The sequence below is a fragment of the Manacus candei genome, unplaced genomic scaffold (assembly GCF_025592945.1).
Source record: "Manacus candei isolate 608988 ecotype Guabito, Panama unplaced genomic scaffold, ASM2559294v1 h1tg000023l, whole genome shotgun sequence".
Classification (NCBI taxonomy): domain Eukaryota; kingdom Metazoa; phylum Chordata; class Aves; order Passeriformes; family Pipridae; genus Manacus; species Manacus candei.
This window is the reverse complement of record NW_026138071.1, coordinates 6,178,430-6,196,512: the sequence shown is the minus strand read 5'-3', so window position 1 is coordinate 6,196,512 and position 18,083 is coordinate 6,178,430. Positions and strand designations below refer to the sequence as shown.

The following is an 18,083-nucleotide window of genomic DNA, read 5'->3' as shown; positions in this document are numbered from 1 at the left end:
GAGGGAGGGAAGGAGGGAGGGGGAAGATGGCGGCGGGGCGAGGGCTGCTGGCGGCGGGGCTGTTCCGCGGGCGGGTCGCCATCGTCACCGGCGGCGGCACCGGCATCGGCAAGGCCATCGCCGCCGACCTACTGGCGCTAGGTGGGCGCGGGGAGGGGCGGGGGCTCCGCAGGGAGCCCCGGTGGGGCAGTGGGGCGAGGAGGGTGTTGGGGGTCGGATGAGGTTTGGGGACGGTCAGGGAGTGCCCGGTGGGCTGCGGTGCGTTTTGGGGGCTGGCGGCGCTGCGAGGATCGTGTGGGTGGGACGTTGTGACAGGGGCGGTGAAGGCGAGGGGCACAAGGTGAGGTTGGTGTGGGGCTGTGCCTTTGGGCCCGCTGGCACGTAAAAGATTTTAAACTCTGCGGTCACAGTTGGGAGTGTGTTAAACCCGGACCCCTTCTCTCAGACTCTCCCTTCAGTGAGTTTTCATCTTGAGTTAACTGGAGGATTTATGGGGTTGTTGAACGGAGCCTCGCGGAGCAGAGTTTTGAACTGCTGTCCACACAGTGACATTAGAGACGTGGCGCTTCTCTCTCAGTGCCTGTGACAGGAATGTCCTAAAGTTGAAGAACATCTTCACTGTGTGCTGCATGGGTTTTCTTTCCATGCTGAGTACAGAGAAGTGGTAAAACCTGGAGTGAAAGGCAGTCTCCTGACTCTCTGATATGAGGCCAGGAGAGGCAGAGGTGCCTCCTATATCCGCCTTGCAGCACCTTTCCTGCAGGTTTCAGCATGAGTGGTAGGGATCATTGGCATCAGACTGGTTTTGGATAGTTTATTATCATGATTGGACTCACTGTCTTCAAAATACCAACACCAACATTGTGCCCCTGGGTGCCACACTGCCTGTGGTTTGCACTGCTGGAATGTGCACTATACCATTGCACTGCATAGCAAACAGCTTTCTTTGTTAAGGCTGTGATGGGAGACATCTCTGCCTCTCCTGGCCTTTGTCCCCCCAGCTTTCTTGTTCTGTGTAGCTGAAAGGAGGATTAGTTCTGTTACCTTTGTATTACTGGGAACTAAACATTTCTCTTTGAGTGTCCTTACATGCTCCCTAAAAGAGGTTCTTTTTAAGCGTCAGCACACTATTGGTTGATGATGTTACCCAGTTACCTTAAAATTGTGCTTCATTTGATAGTCATTATTTTTTTCAAGCAAAATAGAAATACAGAAATGTGTCCATAGCAGGCTAAATAAAAATAAGGCTGCAAATGTCTACAAATCACTGGAGAGAAAATTAAGAAAGAGCTATGACTGAAGTCTGACTGAGCAACCTTCCTTACCTGTAGATTTGCAGGTTGCTATTGACAAGAAGATGATCAGGAGCTCTTTCCATGTATACCTTGTGCTTTAGGTATACGTGGGGGGCTGCTTCCTATAGGTGTAGGAGCAATGACAGATGATGCCAGTCATTATGACTGTCATGAGGAAAAATAAATGAAGTAGTGTCAGCTTGTGCAGTAGTTACCAAGTGTTCCTCATGAGTTATAATCTCCCCCTCTCCCAGTTAGCATGGTTAGCAAAAATATAGTCTTTTACTGGACCTTATTCTCTATCAGTTTTTATATTAGTAAGCACTTAAGTTGATAAATATAACTGTGCTACTCTGGTTCAGTATTTGTATTAATTGAATTGTGTGTGCCATTTTATGGACTCTGCATTAATCAGGTGGTTGTTCAAGTGATCAGAGTTCTTAATTTAAAAAAATCAGAAGACCTCATAGACTACTATCTTTACATATGTTGTTTTAAGATGGCCACTGATTAAAGGTGAAGCTCCCATTCCTAGCAATATGGAGTTGCAGCACTTCCTTCTGGAAGAATTCAACTTTTTTGTTGTTGTTGTTGTGGTTGGTTGGTTGGCTTGGGGGTTTTTTGTTTTGTTTTATGTATATTTTGACAAGATAGCCTGAGTCAAATGAACAGCTTGCTGCTTCTTCCTCCCACTAGTTATTTTGAGTTGATTCTGGTGTTTGATCACATGAGAGGCCAAATTTCACTTGGCAACAGAGGAGGGGGAAAAAAACCTTACACCTGGCAAGATGTGAACTTTTTTTTTTTTTTCTACAGATTGAATGTGTTGAATTGGTTTATGTTAAAGCAGATAAGCAGTTGACCTGGTATGAGGAAGGGATGACTTTTGCTGGGATGCTAAGATTATGGAAGCAGCAGAGCAAACTGGGAGCAAGACATCGTTGCCTGCTTGGCAGTGGGAGCTAGTAATTTGCTTCTCCATTATATGAAATTGCATGCTTGCTGGATTTGCACTAGGAATTAATTTGGTGTGCTTTGGTTTAGTCTATGTAGTAGCAATTGCTGAAGCCTTAAAGCTGTCCTGAGTCCACTGGTGTGACAGAAGACTCTAGGCTGATTGTAGTGTCAGTGCTTGCCTTTAATTTGGCATTAGCATTGTTCTTTTCTCTGTAGAATGATTCCTTCTGCCTCTAAATGCTGAAAAAAAACAGAATACTTGAGCTCCTGCCTATTTCCCTCTCCTTTCTGCAGCTAGGATTCTGCAGTGCCACAGGAAAGCATCTTCCTGCTGTCTGTAGTCTGCAGATAGGGATTAATCTCGAGGCTATTATCCTTTCCTTCAGTCTCTGTAGGGTTAAAAAGCAAGGCATTACATTTCCTCACTGCTAGTCAAAATTACAGCCAGTCACAGAGTAAGATTATTTTTGTGGGTTTAGAAGCAAGCATTTTTTTGTAATCAAGACCTGCTGAAACATCTTTAAATCACTTAATTGATAAATGAGGCAGCTGTGAGCAGAGGCAGCAAAAGTGATGTCTGAAAGCTGCTTTGCTGACTCTGCAACTCACAGGCTATCTTCCCCTCTGCAGGAAGGAGAGGGAACCTTGTGGACTTTTTTTTTTGATTGCTCTTTTCCTGGCACAGAGGGATCTTGTTGCTAAGAAGCACCTGACATCAGTCATTTCTCTCTCTTGCAAGAATTTCAACACTGTATCTCCTAGTCAGTGACTAATAATGGCACATTCTGCAAAATATCTCCATGACAGTATTAAAAAAATAGCATAATTCCATTAGCTGAAGGATGTTTCATTTTGTCTCTACAGGTTGCAGTGTTGTTATTGCCTCTCGAAAATTTGACCGATTAAAAGCTGCTGCAGAAGAACTGAATTACAAGTTTTCTTCCATGAGTCCTGCCAAAGTAACTCCCATACAGTGCAATATCCGCAAGGAAGAAGAGGTAGAGACTTGTGATCTTGTTCTGGGGCTTAACATGTCAAAAGCATATTGTGTATATAAATTCTCACATCTCCAAAGGTCTCTGCCCCCTCAAAAATAGCTTATATCAGAGTATGTGCTTTCCGAGGGAAGACATTTGTTAGCCACCTGAGCAAGAAAACATTTGTAATTGCAAGTGTTTTTCTGACCAGGCTTACGTATTTCAGAAATTTCTGGGAGGAGCAGGCCTTGAAACTGGCATGTTCTACAGCCGAGCCAGAGCCCACTTAGTGTGATTGTTTGTCACATTTCTGTGACAGAAGTGAGGGGGTGTAAACTTGTGAAGATGGAGACCTCAGAATAGTTCCTTCAAACAAGAAGGCATGGGATCTCAGTGCTTGTGACTTGACACAAGTTCCATGCATTTTCAGTTTAGCTTGTATTAAAGCCAAAAAAACCCCCACAGATTTATAATATTTTAACCATGTTTAAATTTTGGTTACAGCTTGAGGTGAGCCTCATTGCAAGCTTTATTACTATCCCAGTTAATTTTTTTTCCTTTTTCTTCTTATTCCAAAAAATGAAAGATCAAGAGCCAAAGTCCTTAATCCAGGTTTTTCAGAAGTCTGCATGCACCTCCTAATTTTTTATCTGCATAATTAAATATTTAAAAGTCCAACTTCAGGTTGGATTTTTAACTTATTGAAGACAGCTAGAAAATTTTCCAGTAACCACTGGTTGCTACATTTTTCTTAACCTCTCAAGGTCTCTGTTAAATAACTTACATATTAATGACCTTCAGCAGCTATGAAGATACTGGAAATAACCGAATATGTAACCATAAACCAAATAAAAAATAAAATTATTCTCTCCTGGAACAGTGCATACCATAAAATATTTATAGTGATATACTCAGACTTTCTCTCCTGAAGGAGATGAACCCCGGGGCTGTGCAGTATGTCACTTCACCTAGCAGTGAATTTTAGGTTTGTATTTACCAGCATCAGCAGTGCAACATAATAGGTTATGACAGATGTCAGAGGGCAACTTACATGATTAAAGCTACAGGAAAGAAAAGAGGTAAAGAGAGAAAAAAGGCTTAAGCCTTTTTTCATGTCTCTTTCTTGCAGAAAGTACTCTGGCAGGCTTAATAATCATCTGCATGTGAGTCTTATTTCTGTATCAGTTTAAAAATGATTTAGTGGGAACTGCAGTGCCCAATGAGATGGTACAGGGCTTGGATGGTGAAATGAGGTAGTCTCCACTAAACTGCCATTCCTTCTTTGTTTCCTGTGTAAGTGTGGCTAAATACCTATTTGACAAAACAGGCTTAAGGGGCTTAGAAAATTTTTGAAGGTGCTTTTAAAGCCTTCTTCATAGTGCTGTGTAAAGCATTTAGATGTTATTCTGTCTTACAGGTAGCCATCCTGATACTTGAAGAAACTTTTGTCTTTGCTATTACCGTGCAGTTTTATCATAGAATTGTCCTCTTTCCAGTTTAGTTTTAAGCCCTGTTAATTTAGAGACACACCAGAACTTTCTTAGAACTTTTCATATGATATTGGGTGTCGCCTGCCAGTGGAAGTTCTTTTTAACCATTGTCTTTTCAGGTCTGTATCTATTGAAGAAACGACTCAGAGGAATAAGGCAGATTAAGCACCAGTCTTCAATTTATCAGTCATTGATCCAGTTTTATAGTTTGACTCACTTCAGTTCTTCAACTGCTTCTGTTCAAGTCCTTTTCAGAAAAAAATCACTATGAAAATTTCATAAGCCCTTTGCTGAAGATTTGAGTAAGGAATGCAATTTCTGTTGTATGTTAACATAAGAACTTGTGTACCTGTTAAACAAATATTTATCCATTCCAGATGCCCATCTCCAAGACCAGATTTTTTTTACTGGTCAGAGATATCCTGCAATTTTTGTTCTTTAGCTCTTGGTTTTCTGGCTCTGTTCTCCTTTAGTTCTTCAGTGCTTGAAATTCTCAAAGATTGCTAAATCCCAGCCACTTGTTATTTAATTTCTAAAGTTACTGTTGGACCAGAAATATGTGGATCATGTTTTCAGCTTTTCCATTTGTAGTGAGGATAGCACTTCCTTACACTTAGGTATTTTGGTTTGTAAGTTGAAACTAGATAAGCTCAAATTAACAATCATTAACTTACACTGCTGAAAACTGTCAGCACTGAGTGTGGCAAGTTTTCCACAACCCACTGCTTACTATTGCTTATTTATTATATTTGCTAAGAGCAGCAATGGTGAATACTGTTTTCTAATTTGCACTTGATTGCCTTGTGGAAACTAGAGGAAAAGTACCTTTGGACATTACTTTGATTCAAAGAGCATTGTATATCCTCTTTCAAAAGCTAACCTAAATTTTGTGCCTGGGACTTGGAGGCTTAAAAACAGGGATCAATAAAAGATGTAGTGGAGGATTTTCTAGCCTCGGAGATTAGACTTAAGTAGAGGCAACACAGTAATATAACTCACTTCAGTATTTTCACAAATACAGGAGGAGCTTCCTCTTAATAGTGGAAGATGGGATGAGAGGGCATATATAATTTTGGGTTCTCTCACAAAACTAACAAGACTTGTACAACTGTGTTGGCTCTGTATGCTACACATTAATAGCTTTACAACTCATTGTCTGCTTTCAGCTTAGTATGAGAGAAGAGTATTTACCTCAGAAATCACGGAAACACATTGTTAGGTAGAGAGAACAGCCTCTGCAAGTATTCCATGTGAGTCTTTACGTCCTCTTTCTCAGCTCTTATACCAGGTACCAAAGAACTTCTGCAGAAGAAAAACATTATAAATGTTTCAACAAGGGAAAAAAAACTTAGGAGTTTAAGCCCTCTTAGACATCAGAACTGATCCATCACAAGCTACAAAGCCCAGGAAGCTTCCTGAAGAACTCCATAGTTCCTTTAGTATATCCTTTTCTCTGACATCTCACCGAAGTCTTTCTAAGAGTAAATCTTTCTTATTAAGGAAGCCACCGTGATCACCTGTAGGAACAAGCCATCTGTTCTTACTCTAGCATGCCATTTTTTTTTTTTCATCCCTCCTGCTCCATCAGTTCTGCATTTTTCTAAAGGCCTCTATGAATGCTGTCCTGGTTTTCATTTTATAACCAGGGAAACTGGAAGGAGGAACTTTGAATAAAGGAAATTTAAGAAAGATGAAGGTACTTTCAAATTGCCAGCTTATTATTTTTTTACCTTTATTTTTTTATCTTAAAGTAGCTGACCTACTTTGAAGATGACACAGTTCATGCCTCTAGTTTGAATCTGTGAAATTCAAGCATTAGAAGATTCATCACTCATCATATAGTGCAATATGTTAGAACTCTTTCTGTCTTAGGAAAAGTCAAAGAAGGTGCAGTGAATTAATTGCTGCAGAAGCTTGATGGCAGATATCATGGGAATAGCTTAATTAATTCACATTTTTAAGTCTCTAAATCTTCATCCTCAGAAGCCCTCTTGCTTTCTAGCAAATCTTACTTTTCATTTAATGTGCAAGAAATAATCCTGCTTGATGGAGGATTTTCAACCACTGTATAACCTGTCAAGCTTATTTTTGTCATGAGTTTGCTACTGCTTTTTACTAGTTTTCCATTGAGTGTTCTCTAAAGGATAAAACCCCATTTTTATTTTTTAAAATGGAAGAGTAGAGGATTCTGGGATGCCAGTAAGAGGATCTGAGGCTTCTATATTCTGTCGTTGTAAGGCCTTATCCTGGAGGAGTGGTTGTGCACCTCTCCCTTATCCTGTTGTCTGGAATATATATAGTGATAGATATTGCTTCTTAATGATTATTAATCTGAAGTGATTTTAATTTGTTTGCATATTTGCTAGCACTGCCCACATAATGTGTTGAGAGCAGGTCAGTTTGCTCTTGCTGAGAGGCAAACCAGACAACTCTGCTGTGTGTGTGTCTTTTCCAACCAAGCTCTTTGTCCAAAATCCAAGGACATAATTAATCAGTTTCACAACCTCAATGTAACGGTGGCCAGAGCAGAGGAGAGACCCCATCCTTTTGCCATTATGAAAAGAGCTTTCTATTTACCTCTGTATGTGTTAGGAAGGGGAAGCAAGTATTTGTGGGTCTTAAATGTTGAGGTACGACAAATCTATTGATGGGGCAAGACGTGAGGAACTTTTTACCCTTTTTGCTGTATGCTGTGGACAAACATTTCTTTAACTGGCACCTAGATAAGTAGAAGACATGTCTAGGTAAGTGGAAGATAAAACCTTGTACTTCTGGTAGGCGACTGCTGTTCTTGAAGTCAGCAATTCAAAATTCTGTGCACAGAATTTTCACACTCCAGCTCCAGCAACAGCACCTGCTGCTGGACCAGACCCTGAGGGTAAAACCTGTCACTTGGACATCTGACAAACAGGACTCCTTCAGACAGACTCCACACAGTACTACTTAGCACATACTTTGTGTCTGAGTTCACTAGTAGCTTTTCTTTTCCAATAAAGCTGTAGCTTAGCATAGGCTCAGTTGGTTTATAAATACTTAGTGCCTGTCTGTGTGAAGCCTGTAGTGGAAGACTGTGGCTTGGTGGGGAGTTGTGGGTAAGATATTCTTCTTGTTGTACTTTTAAATAACACAGCAATAACATGAAGTAAAAATGCCTGTTACCACTGTGCCAGAATGCCTACTAGTTCTAGTTCCCAAATAGCAAATCTCTAACACTTTGTAGTGGGCTGTTTGCCCATGAGTTTTACTTAAGTTCAGGGTGACCTGTGAATGCTTGTGGACATTTGTCTAAGTACTGTCATCTCGGTTATCTGTGAAAGTGTGCTACTGCATAATACTTTTGAGTTGCAGTCACACACAAATGTCCCTTATTGAAGACCTCCAGTGTTTTGGTTTTGTCAGAAATGCCTGATTTTGTTGTTTTCAGTCTTTTTCAGGAGAATGTCCTGCACTAGTAGCTCTACCTCATGAGGCTTTGCTTTGCTTACAAAGAGAGTCTTTAGTAACTTTTCTAAGTGGATTTTGAAATTATAGGATTAGAAAAGAATCTTCTTGAGTTCTTGCTGTGATTTAAATGTGTTCTACCAGACCCTCCTCCTCTCTTTGCTGGTGGCTGCTATCACTGTGTTTACTGGGTGGTGACTGGGAGAAGCACTGCAACGATGCTTCCTCTACAGCACAGAAGACATTGTGAAAATTGCTACAGTTGGAGCCACCTGAGCTGTCACTGGAGACCCTGCTGGCCACTTCTGGTTTTCAGAAACAGAACTCATATGTGTTTGTTGTTGTTGTTTTTTATTTATTTCCCCCCCCTTGAGAATATGGTGCAAGAAGCATGGGGTATGGAGCAGGGCACCACTTCACCTTCGTGAAATTCAAATAGTCCCTTCCCCCCAAACACACACTTCAGTTGGTCTGAGCCTGTAATTAGTATAATAATCCAGTGTATCACAGCTGTCACAGATGTTTTGGTTTTCTAGGGTTTTTTCCCCTCAGAAGTGCACCTCAAGGTGCAGTGACCAATGTTAGGAATAAGATGACATTCAGAATTTAAAGATGGTGGTTTAAGTATCAAAATTATTTTCTTGAGGCCTTCTTTCTCAGCAGGCATTAGTTTTTCAGTCAGGCTTCAGTCACTCTGTGTTTGTTTACATTTTTTTCTTCAGAGAGGTGGATCCTTACAGGATCCCTACTATCCTGTTAAATCAATCCCAAACTGTTAGCAACAAAAGATATAAAGCAGCTATTTATGAGTTGCTGACATGGTGAGATACCGATCGCGCATTGCTTACTCTTTTTTTTCTGACATTTTCTACTGCTAACTGTATGCTGAGAAAGGCTGATTGATATCCTTCCCCTAGTCCAATCTGTTTGAGCAGCAGCACCACTGCAACTGTTTATTTTTCTGGTGGTGTTTTGGTCTGTGTTTTATTTAACCACAGATGGTAGTAACTTCATGTATGCTTGAGTAGGAAAAACTGATGCATGGTATCTAGTTATGATTGATGATGTAAGCAGGAAACAGTCATGTTGTCCCATTTCCTATTTCTTGAGATAAAGGTTAAATTATTTCTTAGTTGCTATGGAGTTCTTATTACTATCTTGTAATAATATTTTTGCTAAAGAAGACAACTTGTATTTCCAGCATTTTTTAGAGTTCATGTTTTGCAGGGTAACTAACCTTCTTGGTCTGTGTAAGAAGATTGGCTGTTGCCAACTCATATGTCATAGTTTTAGTGAATGTACAAAACATTAAGGTAAGGATGTTAAAACTCCCCAAGATGACTTAGATTTTCTATTTAAAATGCTCAGGTATACTGGCCAAATAAAAAAGCAGTAGTTACACTATATGGAGCTCTTCCGACATGTGATGTGAACACCCCCACCCTTTTGAAAAATGTCAGAGGATTCTTAGTAGGACTTATGTAGCAGGCTTCTGTGTGTGTTTGGCTATACAAATTGTCAGCAGCATAAATCCCCTTCTTCTTTCAGTGCTGGTATTTTGTGTAGCACCTGCATTATACCAGCAAGATTTCCTAAATAAGCATGGACACAACCCAGTCCTTCTTGGCTGACCAAACCTGCCATAAGAATCTTACAGCCTCTTTGAAGGCCAGACCTCCTCTTGTTCCGTGAAGAGGATATGAGAGAGAAAATACTGAGAATGAAATTGGGTACAGGGCTTAATCAGCATATCACACTAACAAATATTATTTCAGGTAGAAGCTTTGGTGAAGTCTACACTGGGTCTGCATGGGAAGATTGACTTCCTGGTGAATAATGGAGGGGGCCAATTTGCAAGTCCTTCTGAAGCCATCCGTGCAAAAGGGTGGAATGCTGTGATAGAGACGAATCTAACAGGGACCTTCTATTGCTGCAAAGCAGGTAAGGTCTGAACATTAAGCTATTTTTTTGGTTATTTGTTCTCTTTTTTTACTGCAATACCAGAAGACAAGAAATATTTCTCTGCCTTCTTTTTTCCACACACTTATCTGACAAGTGGGTATTTGTTTTCATGAATCTCATCGAAAGCTTTGCATTAAATGGTACATAACATTTTTTCATGTATACAAAGATACATTTAGGCAAGTATGATCTTCTGGTTAAGGCCAGGTTTGGGGAGACAGTTGTCTTGGATACTCACTTAAAAGACTATAGGAAAACCACTTAACTTCTGGGGCCTGTATGCACTGTGTGTCACACAGGAAAATACTTCTCTCCTTCAGGGATATAAATTTAAGCTTAAATTTAAGTATGGCATGTGATTCTCAGATAATATTTGGGATGTAGAAATGAAAGTAATTTACATTACATAAAATGTAAAAACATGAAATCTTGATTTCCACCAAATGCTTCTTGACAATCATTGCACCTTACCTGTACTACACCTGTTGTCCCATAATCTCACCTCTGGCTGGGCAAGAGTGTGGTACAAAGAGCAGATTTGGGAAAATGTGTCATGTGATTGCAGTTAGGACTCCAAATTTGGCTTCCAATTGGCAAGTTCATTTGTATGCATTTCTTCTGATATTTATAGGTTATCTTCCTCCTTCATACAGTGTACAATGCCTGGATGCAAGAACATGGAGGAGCCATTGTCAACATTACTGCTGCCGTGAGAAATGGGTTTCCTGGAATGTCGTAATATATATTTTCTTTTTACATTTTCCTATGTTTTTCCTCTGGAAGTACTAGTTGCTCTTAAACACTTCAGAAAGGTGTGCACTGGGCAGCAGCAGAGTATAGAAATATAGCAGTTTGGTCAAGAGAGAGCAAGAGTATCACTTGGTTGAATGTGTGGGGTTCTTTTATTAATTCAGTAGGGACTACAGGAGTAAATGGCATCTCTGGTCTCTCTCAACTGTTTTGTAAGAAACTATGAAGCAAGACTTTCCAGTGAAGCTTTCATTGGTAATGGTGTACTAGTGGGATGGAAGTGCTCTTTCTCCAAATTGCTGGAGGGTTTTGCAAGAACTTGGCACCAGTTGCTTTTCTCTTCTGTGCTCAGTTTACAGATCTTGATGGTGCAATGAGTTATGGAAATTGGACCAGGAGTAGGGGAGTAGGAGGAACATTTCTAGTACGTTACCAGGTTTTGGCTTTGTCCTTCAACTCACATAATGCTTGCCTTTCCTGTTTTTCTTTTTACTCCCACTTTGTAGACATCTTTCTTGGAGAAGGTTTCTGATGCAAATAGAATCAGTTCTATTTTCTCTGCTCCTTTCTTGACTGGGAGAAGGCTCATGGCTACAAACATATTGCCATGTTTGTAGTTTTATACTGATACAAATGATTAGAGCCATGAAAATGGAGCATCCTGTCCATACTTGTACATGTACTATATTTGTTCAAATTCTTTACCCTCAAAATGTAGGTGAGCAGGAATTTTCCAATTTGAAACTTGCTACCACAAAAGTTCCAATTTGTTGAAAGGTAGTAATGCTCAGGAAATTAATTGTTTCAGCTATTTTCTTTTCAAAGGAAATTTGGAAGTTGTCAATGTGCTGCATGTTGACCGTTTCTTGAAAAAAAGTCTGAATTTCTTGTTTGAAACTTCCTTTTCCTGTTTTTTTTTAAACCTGGAAATTGAGTTTCTATTGAAGAAAATACAAAAAAATATACTTTGAGCAAGTATTGCATTACCTCTTTTTGTCCAGCATTGAAAGTGTTCAAAATTAAGAGGTTTTAAGGAACAGCAGAATATTTTCTCACTAGCTTGTTCTTGGCAGTACAGAATAAATTTTGAGATCCACAGGGTGGTGCTGAAGCTACAGTTATTTGAGTTTCTCCACTGTGGTAAAATCTGGCTGAATTGTCTTGTCAAATACGCTGAACCTGCATTTGAGAGTTGAACCATGAGAAAAAGCTAATTCTGAATAACAGTGGACAAGTTTTCCTAAATAACTAATGTGCATGGATGTAAGTGAATAGACAAAGCTACTTACAAGTCAAATTCCTGCTGAATTGATACTCTTTGTAGAAATGTACTATTGAAAAAGATTTGCCTTTACAAGTCCAGCCACCACTTGTGCCAAAAGTCCCCTGATACAGTTTTCCATCAGTATTAATTTTGAACATAAAACTTGTCAAGTTTGCTCATAGTGTGCTTGTGGGTTATTCATATGTTTAGACCAGAAAGAAATGAGTTATGTTTTCTTACATTTTTCTCAAGTTTTTTGTATTCTTTCCCTGGTATTTGAGAAGCTATTGCATCATCCCCTCTAAGTCTTTTTTGCTAGGCTAAAGAATCTAAATTCTATTTGTTTTCTATGAGTCCAACTGTCTACTATTCATTATTGCAGTATTTTTGTCTGCATTTGTTCAAGCTTGTAATCATTTCAGACTAGTTTCCTATAGCAGCATGGTGTATGACTTCAACTCTTGTTGTCTCTATCTCCATCCATCTAGAGTAATTTTTGAATAGTGAGTGATTTTAATCCTGTCTGTCAGAAGATTTAAACTATTTTTCAGATCACTATCCTTTCAAGTCTTGCTTTACCTCTGCAGCCTACAGGTAGTTTTACATAGCTTGAACTTTACCTCCTTGTTTCACATTTTATAAGCCTCTCTCTGCAGTAGAGTAGCTGACCTCATGTCACATTGGGGGAGAGACTGTAAGTATTTTCCAGCAATGACAGGAAATCATAGCATAGCTTGTTTACTCAGTGAAGCTATGGTCAAACTTACAAACTAGAGAATCTCTGTCTCTCAGAGTGCTGGTCCAGCCACAGAAAGCTACTCTGACTACCCCAGTGAGGCTGCAGTAGAATTAATATTAGGCACTCCTAACTGAGGGAACAGATGCTTCCTTTGCTTTCTTCTCTCAATAGGCACTCGGGAGCTGCAAGAGCTGCAGTGGATAACCTAACCAAGACTTTAGCAGTGGAATGGGCTCACAGTGGAGTAAGAATCAACAGTGTTGCTCCTGTAAGTATATGATTAAACTTAGCAATCGTATGTGTTCATAATTAAAGCTTTCAGGCCAAAAGGAATTTTAAAATCTATAACCTGTGACTGATTTTGGATTGTTTATGCATTTATTTATTTATAATCATCTCATCTGCATTCTTCAGGTCATTCGAGAGTGTTTTTTACTTTCTGGATGATGAGTCAGAGGATGTGGGATAAAATTGCTTCTGCTTTCTGCTTTGACTTGGCACTCGTGGTTGTTTTTTTTGTAGCTTAATGAAATGATACTGGTATGAGTTGGTCATCTGTTTTATAAAGCCTTGACATGAGATTACTGAATGCTTTGTGTTTCAATGATGGATACATTATTTCTGAGTTCATGAAGCTTTTTCTGTTTGAGGTTCAGGTGTGCTGATGGTTTCAACTTGTGTTTATGAAGTTAGTTTAAAAATCTCTGAATGTGTAACACAGTGCCTTTTACTTTGTGTTCTACATATTAGATTTGCTTTAGACATAAAGAGAATGTGTTTGGAGTGGACCTTCTCTCAGAGAAATCATATGTAAAAATGTGTGTTCTGATTTTTTTCTTATCAAATTCATGCAGACAGGAAACCACTGTCAGCTAAAATATGCCTGCCACATTTCTGAGGAAGTAGGCAGCAGGTAGCAGTTTTTTAAAACAGCAGTATGGAAAGAGCAGCTATATTTTGTAGTGGATAGTACTGCAGATACAGAGGTTATATTGAAGCTCTAGCTTTAACTTTTTAGATTGTGTGATCTGTTGTGATTTGTGTAGTCTGCTCTTAACCACAATTTATTTTGCACATTTACTCTCTCGCAATCAAAAGAGGAAATGTAAATTTTGTGCAGCTACTTCTACAATCAGGAATTATCCTACCCACAGTAAGTGAGTGTCATAAGTGAGGTGTCATATTTGTTTAAGTGATCCCTAGGAAGATCTTGCTAGTATTTTTGTAGAATGTCTGTATACCCTGTTGTGCCCCTTGTCCTAAAACATCTGGCTCACTTTGTTTGGCATAGCAGAGAATGCTTAATGGCAGATGTATGATGATCATAAGGTAGTGGCTTTTATGTAGCCTTTGTGAGACCCAGTTCATCTGGAGACTTGTTAAATATTAACATCTACTGGCTTCTACTTCCTGTTGATTTGTTTTTTCTGATTTATCAAGTCTTGGGGAAGTAAGTAATTAAGACAGCATTATTATGTGAATATACTTTTCAGGCATGCTAATTACCTAATGAATCATGCTGATTATACATTATAGCACATGTCAAAAGAAGTTTTTGACAAGCAAACACTTCAGGGGTTTGGCTCTTTCATAAGTATTTGCTAGCTTTGTTACTATGCTGGTAACAGAAGTCCATGTTGTAGTTACAGTAATACTTCTGTCACCTTTGTGGACACACCAGGTTTGTGGTAACAATATAAAACTGTTACTACTTTAGAGGAGCAGAGTAACCTGTACGGAATGGATACACAGAGAGGGAAACCTGTATTCTGGAAAAAATAGTTTCACATACATTATACAGATCTCTTAGAAATCTTAGTATGTGCTTTGTGGATGAATTCCAATTTTATTTGGTTTAAACTTCAGTCCCAAAGATTCTGTCCTGACCAATGGATGTAATCCTGTGTTCCCATTGCTGTAGCCTTCATCTTCCCTCTCAAGACTAAACTGGACTGAATAATCATCAGAGCAAACACAGTCACCTTTTTCTGTTTCTACAGCAGCTAAGTAGGGAGAGCTGGAATTCTGACTGAAATCTGTCTGCTTCCATAATTTGCGATAAATCCTTCTCGTGTTCTTACAGATGACAAGACACTGGAGAACTTGTTCTTTGGGCTTTGTAGTTTCCTGCTGTAAGTTAGCATGAAATACTTGTAATTTCAAAGCAGCCTCTGAGTTTCTTTATACTCCGTTTTTTAGTTATTGAAGTGACAGTGGAGAATTGGAATAATCAGAAGTATTGTGCTTGAATAGAGAAGTGGCTGGCAGCCAAATTACCTTCTTGTATAAATTATACTATTCCATTACATTTAAAAACTTGCATTCAACTGCTCTTTAGGTAGTTTAATCCCATAGGAAATCAGTGATGACAACTTCACAATTTTAGAATGATCCATTTAAACGTATGCAAGAGAACTTAATTTTCACTATGCTGTTTTGAAATAGGGACTAGTATTTTCGGAAACTGCTGTTGCAAACTATGGAGAGCAAGGTATAATGATGTGGTTAAAGAGCATTCCAAAGGTTCCTGCCAAGAGGTCAGCGGTTCCTGAGGAGGTAATGTGTTTCAGAACATTTGTGATATTTCTACTTCTGTGTCTCTATTTAGAAGCCATTTTATTATATGGAGAACAAAAAGACTTAATTCTGCACTGTGATGGAATATTTAAAAAGAAAAAAAGCTTGTAGTAATGTGTAGTCGTGCCAAGTGTGAGACTTAACCAGTAGTCACTGATATATGAAAATTTAATTCAGCTGCCTCTTACAGCTGAAGTGTTTCATGGTAGACATTAGTTCCTGAAGAAGTTGACTTCCAGGAGGAAGGAATGAAAGAACAAATATTAAGGTGAAAAAAATTGTATCTTAAAAGTACTTAGCTCTCTTCTACCAAGAATGTGCTTATTTGATAGATTGGTCCACATTTTTGTTTGATTTTTAAGCATTTGATGCTGAAAGTTTATTGGTTTTCCTCTGATAAGTGCTTGATGGTTATCACTAGGAGGATGGTTTTAAGATTGTTACAGTTTTTGCTGAGTGGAAAATGTTACTGTGTCTTACCTGTAAAAGTTTTTACAAGCCTCTTTGACATAAACAGTTCCCAGCGGTCTAAGAAAGATTAAAATTGTCATTCTTTTGACAGATCTCTCCTGCAGTGTGTTTCCTACTATCTCCAGCTGCTTCTTTCATAACTGGGATAACCATGGTCGTGGATGGTGGCCAAAGTTTATACAGCCATACCCTAGAAATACCTGGTAAGAAATGGGTTACAAAATAATGACCTTCAAGTGACTGAAGTTGGGCAATGGGAGGACACAAAAGTAAAATGCCTAGTTTCTCAACCACCTAAATATGTTCTTTTATTTGTTTTCCTCAGATCATGACAGATGGCCTGCACCACCAGAAGGAAAAAATTCTGAAATGCTGAAAAAGCTTCTTTCTGGCGAATTCAAGCCAAAGCTGTAAAAGAAGATTTTGCCTTATTCCCAGTTGCACACTTGATGATAATCTCACTTTATGATTTGAGTTTATCATTCTCTTTAATAATTTAATTTCCCATATGTAACTACATTGAGTGTCTTGATTTTCATTAGTTTATATTTAAAACTTGAAAGACTGTACACAGTAAATATCTTCTCTGGAAACACTTTCCATTCAGTCTTTTGGGAAGGGGAGGTATAAAAGACAAGTTGTCCATTTGCATAGGCATTAAGTAATGAAGAATCCCAGCCAGAAGTGAATAAAAAGAATACTTATTTTGAAGTGAAGGGAGCCGAGAGGAAATGTTTTGGAATCCTTCAGTTTAGGGAGAAGGTAATTTAAATCTCTTGTTATTAGTTGGATCAGTTACCATTGAGGTAACTGTTATCTCTACGCTACTTCTGTTCAGCCACACACTGAGTGCTCAACAATAGTTTTAAAGACCAAGTACAGTGAGTATTTCTCTGAAAATAATTAAAAATAAAGTGGAATACTGTTATTAATGTTTCAAATAAATTGGCATATTGTATTGGGAATGTTTTGAATTGCTTGCAAGTACAATTGCATAATAGAGCTGACTGCTACTTAAATTTGATAATAGAATAATCAGATAAATTTAAACTTCATCATACAGTTAAAGTTGGATGGAAAGCAGTAGAGATTCAACAATTTAACATGCAAAATCTTGAAGCAAAATCTGTGGTGTGTAATGCAGTGCTCTCTGCAGTGTGCTCTACTAGTAAAGGAGAGATTTGTAATCCTTTTTTTACCAGTTAAAATGCTTTATCCATACTGTGTTGTCTTACACTGTTAACAGAACTTTGTTCATTAGTGTCTCTAAAATAGATGTGATATTTGTGAATAATGCAGAGATGCCATTTAAGAACCAGAAATCTTGCAATGTATGACTTGGAAAGGCTATGTTCATAGTTTTTCTTATTCACTTTAAGGCAAATGTTCCCATGTCTTCCATCTCTAGTGAAAATATAAATAAGTAATGACTGTGTTTGCTGTAACAACTGAAAATTGTGGAATCAAGTTGCTGCTATAGAAGCGAACTTTTTATACTTCATTTTGGACTGAATGTAAGAGTCTGACAGTTACTTGTACTCTGCAAAGATGTTTGACCTTTATGTTTTTCAGTAAAATGTGGGTTCTTACATAGGTACATGTAGATTGCTTTTCATGAAAATCTGAATTCCATTTTTGGGTGGGAAGAGAGGTTTGAGCCTAAATATGTGCTCTTTCAGGTGTATCCTCCTTCCTTGATAACTGGATGGTCATTTATGCAGTTGTGAGAAACTTGTTCAGAGATAAAATCAGCTTTTTTCAAACCTCTTGTGAAAGGTATATTTTGATTATTGCAAATATTAGTTTAGGGTACACACAGTAAGAGAATTCCTGGAAGAAAATGCACCTGTTAGATGACTAACTCTAGGAGTCTAGCCCATTGCAGTGAATGAAATTATTTAGTTTATTAAGACATTATTTCTACATTCTTAACATCTTTCTGGAAGAGAAGGTTAAATGTGAATGTGTGTGCTTCAGACTTGTGGAATTTACTTTCTCTGTGTTTGAATGTGAGTTTCTATGGACTGTGAATTTGATGTGAGATGGAAGTGAATTGCTAAAACTAAATTACTTTTTATTATATCCCAGAACTGTTCACTATAGAATTTGAGTATAAACTTGGAAATAATAAATTTTTAATCTTGCAAATTTCCTCTTTAA

At 38.5% G+C, this 18,083-nt stretch overlaps 1 protein-coding gene across 1 annotated transcript; it reads left to right on the top strand.

Moving 5' to 3' along the window:
• On the top strand, positions 1 to 18,083 carry PECR (peroxisomal trans-2-enoyl-CoA reductase). The gene is made up of 8 exons (XM_051786980.1): positions 1 to 141; positions 3,117 to 3,250; positions 9,936 to 10,101; positions 10,776 to 10,857; positions 13,047 to 13,143; positions 15,321 to 15,431; positions 16,015 to 16,126; positions 16,249 to 18,083. The coding sequence occupies exons 1-8, from the start codon at positions 27 to 29 to the stop codon at positions 16,335 to 16,337; spliced, it is 906 nt and encodes a 301-aa protein (XP_051642940.1). The 5' UTR covers positions 1 to 26; the 3' UTR covers positions 16,338 to 18,083.